Source organism: Bison bison, unplaced genomic scaffold (assembly GCF_000754665.1).
Source record: "Bison bison bison isolate TAMUID 2011002044 unplaced genomic scaffold, Bison_UMD1.0 scf7180017864384, whole genome shotgun sequence".
NCBI lineage: Eukaryota > Metazoa > Chordata > Mammalia > Artiodactyla > Bovidae > Bison > Bison bison.
Window position 1 is genome coordinate 9,985,346 of NW_011494956.1, and position 12,581 is coordinate 9,997,926.

The following is a 12,581-nucleotide window of genomic DNA, read 5'->3' on the forward strand; positions in this document are numbered from 1 at the left end:
ACACCTATCCTACTCAAACTCTTCCAGAAAATTGCAGAGGAAGGTAAACTTCCAAACTCATTCTATGAGGCCACCATCACCCTAATACCAAAACCTGACAAAGATGCCACAGAAAAAGAAAACTACAGGCCAATATCACTGATAAACATAGATGCAAAAATCCTTAACAAAATTCTAGCAATCAGAATTGAACAACACATTAAAAAGATCATTCACCATGACCAAGTGGGCTTTAACCCAGGGATGCAAGGATTCTTCAATATCTGCAAATCAATCAATGTAATACACCACATTAACAAATTGAAAATAAAAGCCATATGATCATCTCAATAGATGCAGAGAAAGCCTTTGACAAAATTCAGCATCCATTTATGATAAAAACTCTCCAGAAAGCAGGAATAGAAGGAACATATCTCAACATAATAAAAGATACATATGACAAACCCACAGCAAACATTATCCTCAATGGTGAAAAATTGAAAGCATTTCCCCTAAAGTCAGCATCAAGACAAAGGTGCCCACTTTCACCACTACTATTCAACATAGTTTTGGAAGTTTTGGCCACAGCAATCAGAGCAGAAAAAGAAATAAAAGGAATCCAAATTGGAAAAGAAGTAAAACTCTCACTGTTTGCAGATGTCATGATCCTCTACATAGAAAACCCTAAAGACTCCACCAGAAAATTACTAAAGCTAATCAATGAATACAGTAAAGTTGTAGGATATAAAATTAATACACAGAAATCCCTTGCATTCCTATACACTAATAACGAGAAAATAGAGAAATTAAGGAAACAATTCCATTCACCACTGCAATGAAAAGAATAAAATACTTAGGAATATATCTACCTAAAGAAACTAAAGACCTATATAAAGGAAACTATAAAACACTGGTGAAAGAAATCAAAGAGGACACTAATAGATGGAGAAATATACCATGTTCATGGATTGGAAGAATCAATATAGTGAAAATGAGTATACTACCCAAGGCAATCTATAGATTCAATGCAATCCCTATTAAGCTACCAACGGTATTTTTCACAGAGCTAGAACAAATAATTTCACAATTTATATAGAAATACAAAAAACCTCGAATAGCCAAAGCAATCTTGAGAAAGAAGAATGGAACTGGAGGAATCAACCTGCCTGACTTCAGGCTCTACTACAAAGCCACAGGCATCAAGACAGCATGGTACTGGCACAAAGACAGAAATATAGATCAATGGAACAAAATAGAAAGCCCAGAGGTAAATCCACGCACCTATGGACACCTTATCTTTGACAAAAGAGGTAAGAATATACAATGGATTAAAGACAATCTCTTTAACAAGTGGCGCTGGGAAAACCGGTCAACCACTTGTAAAAGAATGAAACTAGAACACTTTCTATACACAAAAATATACCTAAAATGGATTAAAGATCTAAATGTAAGACCAGAAACTATAAAACTCCTAGAGGAGAACATAGGCAAAACACTCTCCGACATACATCACAGCAGGATCCTCTATGACCCACCTCCCAGAATATTAGAAATAAAAGCAAAAATAAACAAATGGGACCTAATTAAACTTAAAAGCTTCTGCACAACAAAAGAAACTATAAGCAAGGTGACAAGACAGCCTTCAGAATGGGAGAAAATAATAGCAAACAAAGCAACTGACAACTAATCCTAAAAGTATACAAGCAACTCCTGCAGCTCAATTCCAGAAAAATAAACAACCCAATCAAAAAATGGGCCAAAGAACTAAATAGACATTTCTCCAAAGAAGACATACAGATGGCTAACAAACACATGAAAAGATGCTCAACATCACTCATTATCAGAGAAATGCAAATCAAAACCACAATGAGATACCATTTCACGCCAGCCAGAATGGCTGCGATCCAAAAGTCTACAAGCAATAAATGCTGGAGAGGGTGTGGAGATAAGGGAACCCTCTTACACTGTTGGTGGGAATGCAAACTAGTACAGCCACTATGGAGAACAGTGTGGAGATTCCTTAAAAAACTGGAAATAGAACTGCCTTATGATCCAGTAATCCCACTGCTTGGCATACACACTGAGGAAACCAGAAGGGAAAGAGACACGTGTACCCCAATGTTCATCGCAGCACTGTTTATAATAGCCAGGACATGGAAGCAACCTAGATGTCCATCAGCAGATGAATGGATAAGAAAGCTGGGGTACATATACACAATGGAGCATTACTCAGCCATTAAAAAGAATACATTTGAATCAGTTCTAATGAGGTGGATGAAACTGGAGCCTATTATACAGAGTGAAGTAAGCCAGAAAGAAAAACACCAATACAGTATACTAACGCATATATATGGAATTTAGAAAGATGGTAATAATAACCATGTAAATGAGACAGCAAGAGACACAGATGTATAGAACAGTCTTTTGGACTCGGTGGGAGAGGGAGAGGGTGGGATGATTTGGGAGAATGGCACTGAAACACGTATAATATCATATACGAAATGAATCACCAGTCCAGGTTCGATGCATGATACTGATGCTTGGGGCTGGTGCACTGGGACGACCCAGAGGGATGGTATGGGGAGGGAGGAGGGAGGGGGGTTAGGGGTGGGGAACACGTGTATACCTGTGGCGGATTCATGTTGATGTATGGCAAAACCAATATTGTAAAGTAATTAACCTCCAATTAAAATAAATAAATTCATATTAAAAAAATCATAAATTCAGATTCTTCCTCTATCACAGCTCCTGGTAACTGGTAGTGAACACACATTCACATTTAAACTCGAGACATTTGAGCTAAGTCATACCAACTTCAACCATTATTTTGCCAATATCTTCACTCTATATACTATTTCAGTTTCCACAAAGAATACTGTAAGGAGGCTAAACAATGCCAGCTTTAGGCAAATTGAGAAAAGGAACATGGCAAATTTTTCCTGGTTTCCTTACCAAAAAAATTAGGTGAAGTTTGATGGTTGCTACAATTTGGGAAAATCTAAAAAAACCAAAACAGACAAAACATAAAGTGGATAGGCACTACAAACACTTACAAATGTACTTCAATCTACCACATGTGGATTCATTCAGCTATTCTAACAAGTTTCCAGCTCTTTTCGAGTTTAATTTTTAATATTCTTAGTTTTCTCAAAGGATGAAACTAGAAATTTCTTCCTGAACTAAGAGTGGGATCACTTGACCTTTTAATTGCCAGAGACATCTATCACTAAGTCTAGCAGGTGGGACACTAACAATTGGAAAAAAAAAAAGGCAATGCACTTTTGCTCTACACATAATCATAAGAAAGTATGATTATATTCTTACCATACCAAATATTAGGATACATTATATGAAACTAAAAAATGAGACATTGGATTTTCATAAGTATATTTTAATTTTTTGAATTTTAACAACTCAAATAAAATTCAGCTAGTCAACATAAATACAGAGTAAATGCACATAATTTACAGCCACATAACAGGAATGCAATAGCAAACCTCACATAAATGGTCAAAGAATATCAACTCTTTGAAGTTGTTTAGCTACAACTGACAGGTCATAATTTAAATGTTCACATATGCAGGGGTACACATTCAAAATGTTTATTAACACAAAAACCGAGTAAAAGAGGAATCTTCAGTTTCTAAAAGGAGTAGCATAAAAAGCAGAGTATAGATTGAGAAATGTAAGGGCACAATGGAGAAGAGATTTGTGTAAGCTGCAAGTCTGTACACTGTATTAAATACTTTTAATTAAAATCCCTTTCCAATTTAAATCATTTAGAAATATCTGTATTCTTAGGAATGTTGAAGTCATGATCAATACTAGAGAAAAAGGCTGAACTATTACATCCACCAGCCCCAAAGGGGTCCTGATAGTACTAACAGTCTGGGCAGAAGGGCATGTAAACAACAAAAGACAGCACAGACAATGCCGGAAGATTACAGGATAAACTGATTCCTAGCACTTAATTCTTTCAAGGTCAAATCAGTATTTTCAGTGATCTAAAACAATCTAAAAAATGCTGACATATTTATACTCCAGTAAAAGAGTAAACACTCATTATTCTTAATAACCCAAACTCAGCTAGTCCTAATATAACCATGCTATTTCATAATGGGCATTTGGTTTTAGGAGACAGAGACATAGTTAAATAATGTAAATGATATTCTCTCTTGGTGTCAGTTTAAAAAAACCAATTACTTGGGGGTCCCATCTAGTAAGATTGGTTCCGCAAAGTAACACACATAAGGAAAACCAAGCTTTGGTGACAGTTTTTTTCCCTGGATTTAAAAGCACTGTGTGGTACCCCACAATCACAGGTTGGTGATTCTCAGATGTGCACTTTGAAATCTAGTAAACTGTTTCTGTGAGCCAGAAGTACCAGAGTTTTATCTGCTGCTCTATGAATATGCTCTTCAGTGTGTACCGCTTTAAACTGAAAGGATCAATTCCATTTTCTGAGAAGATTCTCAAATAAAAGTACATACCAATTTGAAGAGTGCTGACTACCTTTATACAGTAATAAAGTTATCTGATAGATGAAAATAAAACACAGAATAAAAAAAAGTTTCAATGCTTTGTTTTTCTTTTTAAATGTCTACACCCCCCCCCAAAAAAAAACACCTCCCAAGAAATGTTTCAGACAGACTTTATATACAATTTATATATATATATATATTTTGTTAAATTATCTCTGTCATAAACTGCAGCAGATTGTACTTTTGGGGGGACAAAACAATTAAACATCATCGCTCCTTTCCAGTTGTTGCACAAAGAAACAAAGTCTGAGACTCTAAGATCCTTTTCTTCCAGCACAGAAATATACTCACTTTTAAAAGCTGAACACAATGCACTAAAAGGTCAAGGTCAATACAAACACAAACAGGAACAGAATATGAGTTCATCCTTGAAGGACACTTGTTATGAATTTGCTACAACTAAATAAGATGTTCCTTAGTTGCTGGTTTTCATATCATTCTTAACCATTTGTGGGTATTCAGATCACTAAATTATTGAGTCTCTTGTACATTCGATACAACTAATGTTTACAGATCTTCACAAGGCAAATGGCACTGTATTAGGCAGTATAAGCGGCACCTGAAAATCAAAACACTATAGGCTGACACTTTCACTACAGATTTAAGTTATAAACCCTATTACTGCTTTCTTTTTTTGGCATGTTTCTCACAATAAATGTCAAAGCTGAAATTCACCATAAAAGATATGAATAATCCCAAAGGTAATGAAACTGAATTTGCCTTTGGTCTCCAAATAGACTGGAATACTAATTCCAATCGAAGCACCTCAAAAACATCCAGTTACTGTTGATTACAAGGAAGTTAAGAAGGTGGAGGAATTTAACAGGGCACTGCGTTTCACTGGTGATAGCAGAGAAAGCTTGCAATGACATGCTACGTTTTTTTATGTTAGGGGCACTGGAGTACACATAAGAATACTTAAAACATTTATTATATTAAAGATCCCCCAAACAATATACCTAAATCCCAGAAAAAAATGTTATGAATACTGTTTCTGCCTAATACATTAACCAACGTTTTAAAAAAATAATCCAACATGGGAATCCTCTCCTACTCACACCCCCCACCCCCCAACCTCCCAAAAGGCCACAAAGTGCATTCACAAAGAGTCATTCTTAAGATAAAGCCATTGCACACAATGCACAGTTCATGTATACTGAAATGAGTACCACACTGAAGTTCAATGGTATAAGCTTCATACACCAGTATAGCAACAACCATGAGCAAAAGTCTTTAATATTATAGACTTACAGCAAGTATCTTCACAAGGGCCATACATATAATACAGTATTAAAAGGTGCAGTTGATCTCAACAGCAAAATGTAAAAGCTATCTCTTGTTAATACACTTAATCTGAATTAACTTGCATTTTTTTATGATTTACCATTCAAGAAATTAGGATGGAATAAATTTCTTATGCCAAGTAGTTTGTTCATTTATAAAACTATAAGTCAATTAGGATCACTATCCACTCAATCAGATAACAGAGGCCCTTCTTCTATAAATGTTTATGCTGCCCTGGATACTTATATAATGTTGCCTTAAGAAGAAAAACACCTTTTAAAGGCAAAGCTGAAAACTACCATTTTCTCTACTAAATAATGCAATGTATGAAGATCTTCCAGAAATAATCCAAAGGTTCAAATTCTTAATGTGAAACCAGAGAAAGATCTAGAAGCAGTACATTTTTTTTCACTTTAAGAAAATGATACCTAGATATGATGGGTGATAATTCAACTTCATAATTAGTAAGTCACTGAAGAGACACTGCATTCATTCATGTATCATTAGGTTAGACAAGATAAGAGAACATGCTCAAGTTGTCAAAATGGCCAAGAATCAACATTTTGCTGGCTTATTTTGTCCCAATCTATTACCATTTGAGTTGATACACTGGGCAATTTTAGTGTTCACACTGGGCTAAACATAACACACCTGTGAGCAGTAGAAACCAACACATTTTTAAACTAAAAGCAAGCACAATATTTAGATACTACTTCTTTTGTCAAAAACAGTGACTACTAATACCAAACAATTAACTTTAAAATACAGTGCCAAATCCTCTCAAGGAAATGTAAATACTAGTATTGTTACTTTCCAATTTCATAGGAACTATACAGAAGTGGGATGTTAGAAATTTACAACTGTTAATACTTTCTTTGGATAGTTCTAGTATATAGTTACGGATGGCTTTGTCTAGAAGACTGGAAAAGTGCTCATGGAATAAACACTGTACTCTGGTTGCCATAAATCAACAAAATGCCAATAGTATCCTGTGGCTGTGACAGAGAAAATGGCAATTTTGAGGAAGGAGTGCTTCTAAAGGCTTTTTCTTGGAGGCAGCCACGGTTTTTTCCCCCCACATTACTAAAAAGACTAAGTAATGTGGTTACAATTACTTTAATTCCTACAAGCAAACTTCCACTTAGGCATAGTTCCATGTTCCCACGCTATTTTCCTTCTGTCCGCCATGCTGGCTTTGGTGCTCCATGGTCCAATTTCTCTTTTGGTCTTCCCTCTTTACAGCGGAGCAGTTTGGCGGTGCTATCCATTGAGCAGGTAGACCACCAACTCATAGGTGGCCATCATAATGGCTGTGTTTGGAATCTGTCTCACCAGATGAGTTGTCAGACCACGGTAAAGAGACCCATAGCCTTCTTCTTGAACAAGCAAAGATAATGTCTGAAAAAAGGATCTATACTTTGTTCCCTCTTCACGCAGTCTTGTTCTTACAACTTCTGTATAGGGGGAAAAAAAGTCATTTTATGTAAAATGTTAATAATATCTTTATACCCTCCTAATATTGAGCACATTTCATTTATTAGATTGTAAGCGTGAGCTCAGAATAAGCGAGGAGTGATTTTTTTAAATGTAACTTACTGACACTAGTTATTTTAACACCACCAAACTCCTAAGTTAGCTAGCTAAAATCATGCATATTAATTATAAAATTTCATAGGTTCCTGAATGGAACCTATGAAAGAAGACAGAATAAACAAAAGTATCTGCTGCATACTAGACATAGATAAAAGGGAGAAAAGATGTGATTAAAAGAAAAGGTAGAACAGGAAAGAGATTACAGGCGGTATCAAAGATGAACAGAGGGCTTGCCTGGCGGTATACTGGATAGGAATCTGCCTGCCAATAGGGGCCATGGGTTTGATCCCTGGTCGGGACAGATTCCACATGCCAAGGAACAACTAAGCCTGCGTGCTGCAACTACTGAGCCATATGCACCTAGAGCCTGCGCTCCACAACAAGGAAGACAGCGCAATGAAAAGCCCCTGAGCTCACCAAAACCATGAGCAGCCTCTGCTCGCCACAACTAGGAAAGCTCTCATGCAGCAACAAATATAAACAAATCTTAGGGGGAAAAAAAGCCTTATGCTACTCATACATATTAAACCCCATTATGATGAACTGTATTGTTATACTATAATTCAGTAAAATGGTAAAATGTTCTAATAAATGGGCCACTGGCTGAAGTGGGAAAATATTTCAGAGTTAATGGATTTACTCATACACATTCAGGGTTTCCCTGGTGGCTCAGTGTGAAGAATTCTCCTGCCAATGCAGGAGATGTGGGTTCAAGCCCTGGGTTGGGAAGATCGCCTAGAGAAGGAAACTGCAACCCACTACATGCTGGATGGCATCACTGACTCAATGGACGTGAGTCTGGGTGAACTCTGGGAGTTGGTGATGGACAGGGAGGCCTGGCATGCTGCGACTCATGGGATCGCAAAGAGTCGGACACGACTGAGCGACTGAACTGAACTGAACTGAACAGTATTCTTGCCTGGGAAACCCCATGGAAAGCAGTGCCTGGCAGGCTACAAAGACTTGGACATGACTGAGAGTCATGCGAAGAGCTGGACATGACTGAGCAACTGAGTAACAACATACATCATCCCGTCCTCCTACCGTGTGGATATGCTATACTCGTGGCACATGTTTTTGAGGTGGCGGCAGCTAGCATCATTCCCACAAAATCGGACACTTCTTTTACAGACTCTTCTTCATTTTCCATTGTAGAAGCAATCTTATATTCCAGTAGTTTTTGCTTAATACTTTCATATATAACAAAATGGATAACAGTCTCTGATATGCCAGCATATGAAGCAGACATGCCCCTATAAAATCCTCTAAGTCCATCTGTCTGATACACTTTACGGACACACTCGAAAGCACCCATTCGCTTTTCCCCACGGTTCCTGAAAAGCAAAAAGGAAAAAAATCTTATTAACATAAAGTAGTACAGGTTTTTAAATAAAGTAAATACAATATACAGGAAGAGGCCACTATAGTCAAGAGTAACCCTCTTTAATTCATGAGGAAGTACAAATGAGAATTTAAAAACATCTAGAGTTCCTACTCTTTTGTCTCAAATCTGTCACATCAGACAGATAACTTATAAGGCAGTTTATTTTACTGAATGCAAAACACACTACATTGAATCTCCAGTTTCATTGAAGTTTGTATTGTAGGAATAAGCAACAAAATCCACCATGACTGCAGCTCAAGAGAAAAACAAAATAAAAACCCCTCACATTATATTAAATGCAGTTCTAAGTTGAGAAGATTTCTTTAGCATTTAATAACACATAAAAAGAATGACTGAGACACCATTGACAACAGAATATTAAGAAGTACAATTAAGGTAATTTCAGTGCACCTGAGGGATTCTTCCAAGCCCACCCAATTTCTCCCCAAAAGTCACTGGGTGAATTTAAGTTAAATTTTCTATGATCCTTTGAAGGTAATGGCTGTCTCTTTTACCTCAGTAAATAGTGAATGAGGACTTCTACAGTTACCAAGTATTTATTGAGCACTGTGCCCAAGACAACTTTCTTAGTGCTGCTTAAGGGTGCAGCATCTACTCTTGGATATAATTTTGAGTTCATAAAAATATTTATTACCTTCACTATGATTCCCTCAATAGAACTTTATCTGTAATAAATGGGTTTAAACTCTACCCACAGGGAAAGAAATAGAAAAGTTGACTGTTTATAAATTATATACAATCTGCTTATGATGTAACAAAATAAAATCACAACTAAGACACCCACCTGATAACCTACAGATAACCTCCAACTTTATAAACTAGTAACTGTCTTGAATAACTATCCTCAACTAATGGTACTGAATAAATACCTTCTTGGTTGAGTGATCCACGCAACCAACTGTAATTAGTTTCGGCTGTCAGACTCTTTCTTACAAGAAAGTTAAGAGAGCTCTAAGTCCTAAAGGATAACATGCAAACATATCCGTCCTATTCTCGGTCTCAGTGTTGTAAGGCAGCACACCTTCAAATCAACCTTTCATTAACCCTACTCCTAAGCCTAAAAAATTGTGCTGGCTTTACTATTACTTTTCACCTAAATCCACCCTCTAAATACTGAAGCATACATTCCCCTGGTAGTTTATAATAGTACAATACAGACTGGCATCTCATACTTTTTAACCTTTGGGTTATCTTATCTACCACTACCTTTCAGTTCTCTGACTTCAAAATAAACTTTGAGTCTTGCCATAACACTGTACTTAAGGTTTCACTAAAAATTATTCCAGATGAAACAACGACTAGACATTTCAAGTCTCCAAGTGACATACAATTCCACATGACAAAATGCAGAAAACATATCTTTAGGCAGGCATAATTGTTAAAAGATTTCTTAGATCAGTTTTATTTATAATCTACAAGATATAACACTAGGCTTCCCAAACCCTAAAATATAAGAAACAGTGAAAATCTTTTATATAAAGCCTACTCCAGACTGAAGAGTTAAATTAGTTTCAAAATTATTAATGTGATTATTATTATTACAACACACCAGACAGGATCATCTCTCTACTTAAAAAAGTGCTACCCTCTCCCCATCCTTCATTCTGAAGGCCAATGGGAGCTGAGATGGCAGGACTCTAAGCTATACCGCTTCTGGCCTTTCTCTCAGTTCCCAGAACCTGCCACAGGCACTAAACTTAAAGATATGTGAGGTGTGCACTGACTAGTGCCTCTGCTTAAAATGGGTTCAAAAACCATTCATTGACTATTCCACTAAAATTGGTCCTCACTGTTTCCAGAGATATCTCTAGAACCTACCAGTACCTGTTCATTACAGATACACTGAATGAATGAATCTTGCTGCCATAAAGTGACTGGGGTAACAGATGAAGTTCATGAATACATGAGAGCTAAATTCCATGCTAGAACACTCTGCTGTACAAGGTTCTTGAGTTTGAGCAATGATCTTCAAAGACTCAGTCTAGACTCACTGATCATGTAGTTAGTTAATTTAGGTATTTAGAAGGGTTGATTATAATCAAACATGGGGTGAATGAAAGTATCACTGCTCAAGCTAGATCAAGAGGTCCTTTTTCTTCTTTTACTGAAAAACACAATGCATAATATACTTTCTTTCCTAGAAATTCTCATACCTGCAATTAACATCACTTTTGCATCTGATGGTACACCTAAGTTTCAAAACCAAATAAAACAAATTCAGCAGCAAATGAGGGCAAAAACATGGTTGGATACCTGGCACTGAAATCTCACTGATATAAATTTATAGAAAAAATTTTGTTGAAGCCAACTTTAATGAATTAACATACCTTGCATCGAGCTGTAATCGAGTCTTTATAAGCCAAATGGGGTTGGTCGCTGTGATTGCGGTAAAACCTAAACAAACATGTTTAAAATGAACTCTGGTAAAAATGAAGAACACACTATTAACCTCAAGGTTTTTTAAAACTTTATGTAAGTCTATATTTTAAAAAATGCATATAAATATTTACCTATAAACTGATGGATGCTTTACACTTTTGTTTTACAAATCCATTCACAACCATGAACATTTATACTTTATTTTCAATTTAGTCTCAAATTCTGACTCATAACTAAAAAATTTTTTAAGAACAAAATCTGATTATATATAATTCATCTTCCAATACATTCAGAATACCCTCTGGGCACCCTCTACTCTCTAAATTTAGAAACCCATTTTTGCAGACACATAGAAATTTTGTGTATTCTAGGGCTTTTTAGCATGCAAACTCTACAACAGCTACTTGGGGTCCAACTAACATCACAAATCACTATGTTCAAAATGGAGTCTACATAAACGTCAGCATTTACCAATATTTGATCTTAAGTTGACTATATGACGAAAGAATTATTGTTTGGCCTTATGAATACTTTATGTAACCATACACTTATTAATACTGTTAAAATAATGGTATCACAGAGATATGGTTTCTGTTAAAGAATTAAAAAGGGCAGATCTATTTTTTCATCCACTTAAAAACATACAAAAACTTAAACATACAAAAAGTTACAAATCAGAACTTCCCTTTCACTTTGAGACACTGAAGAGAGAAACTGAAGGTAGAAGGTAGTTTTATTATACTTTAAAACTAAAGTACTATGTATTAACTATCAGTGTGGAAGGGTGGTCCCCTAAGGTGGCTCATTTCAGGTAGTAAATTAAGATCTCTTCTATGTTTCTAGGCTAGTGCGTATCTTTTACTTGCTATCTTCCTAGAGCTACGGAAAAATAGCACATGAAATGCAATCTTGATGATGGAAATTTATGAAGATTGCCTCATCTATACAAAACAGGGTTTTCATAATATAATGCTTCTGAAATATTTAAGATTAGCTGCTACACAAATTTCATAGAATTACCTTTCATCAACCTACATTTATTCAATTGGCCTTTAAATTCAGTGAAAACTTACATGCAAAAATGTCTAAGGATCTTAACTGTTAATACTTTCTATCAAATACTAGCAGGTCAAGTACATTATTTTTAGAAAGGCTTTGAAATATAATCAGCACACTAATATTAGTAAAGTACTTTCAGGAACAAAAATGCTGTGGTACTACATTGTTTACTAATTGGAATTTAGTCTCACAGGTTCTTTCCCCTTCTATAATGTCAGATCATTAGCTAACTCAAATTGTACTCCTTTAAACCACTATATTAATACTGCAGAAATAGCCAGATGTTTCACAAAGAGATGCTCAAATTGAATCTATTATCAACTAAGATAAATGAAGCAAAA

General features: G+C 35.9%; 1 protein-coding gene across 1 annotated transcript in view; it reads right to left on the minus strand.

Annotated features, from left to right (window-relative positions):
* Positions 1–3,354: 3,354 nt before the first annotated feature.
* The window catches only part of SLC25A36 (solute carrier family 25 (pyrimidine nucleotide carrier), member 36), a 36,113-nt gene continuing 26,886 nt past the window's right edge, over positions 3,355–12,581 (minus strand). The window contains exons 5-7 of the mRNA XM_010858201.1: positions 11,130–11,196; positions 8,442–8,731; positions 3,355–7,258 (exon numbers count right to left, since the gene is read on the minus strand). Of these exons, the coding sequence (XP_010856503.1) occupies positions 7,065–7,258; positions 8,442–8,731; positions 11,130–11,196 (551 nt within the window). The 3' untranslated portion in view covers positions 3,355–7,064. The remainder of the gene's footprint in view (positions 7,259–8,441; positions 8,732–11,129; positions 11,197–12,581) is intronic.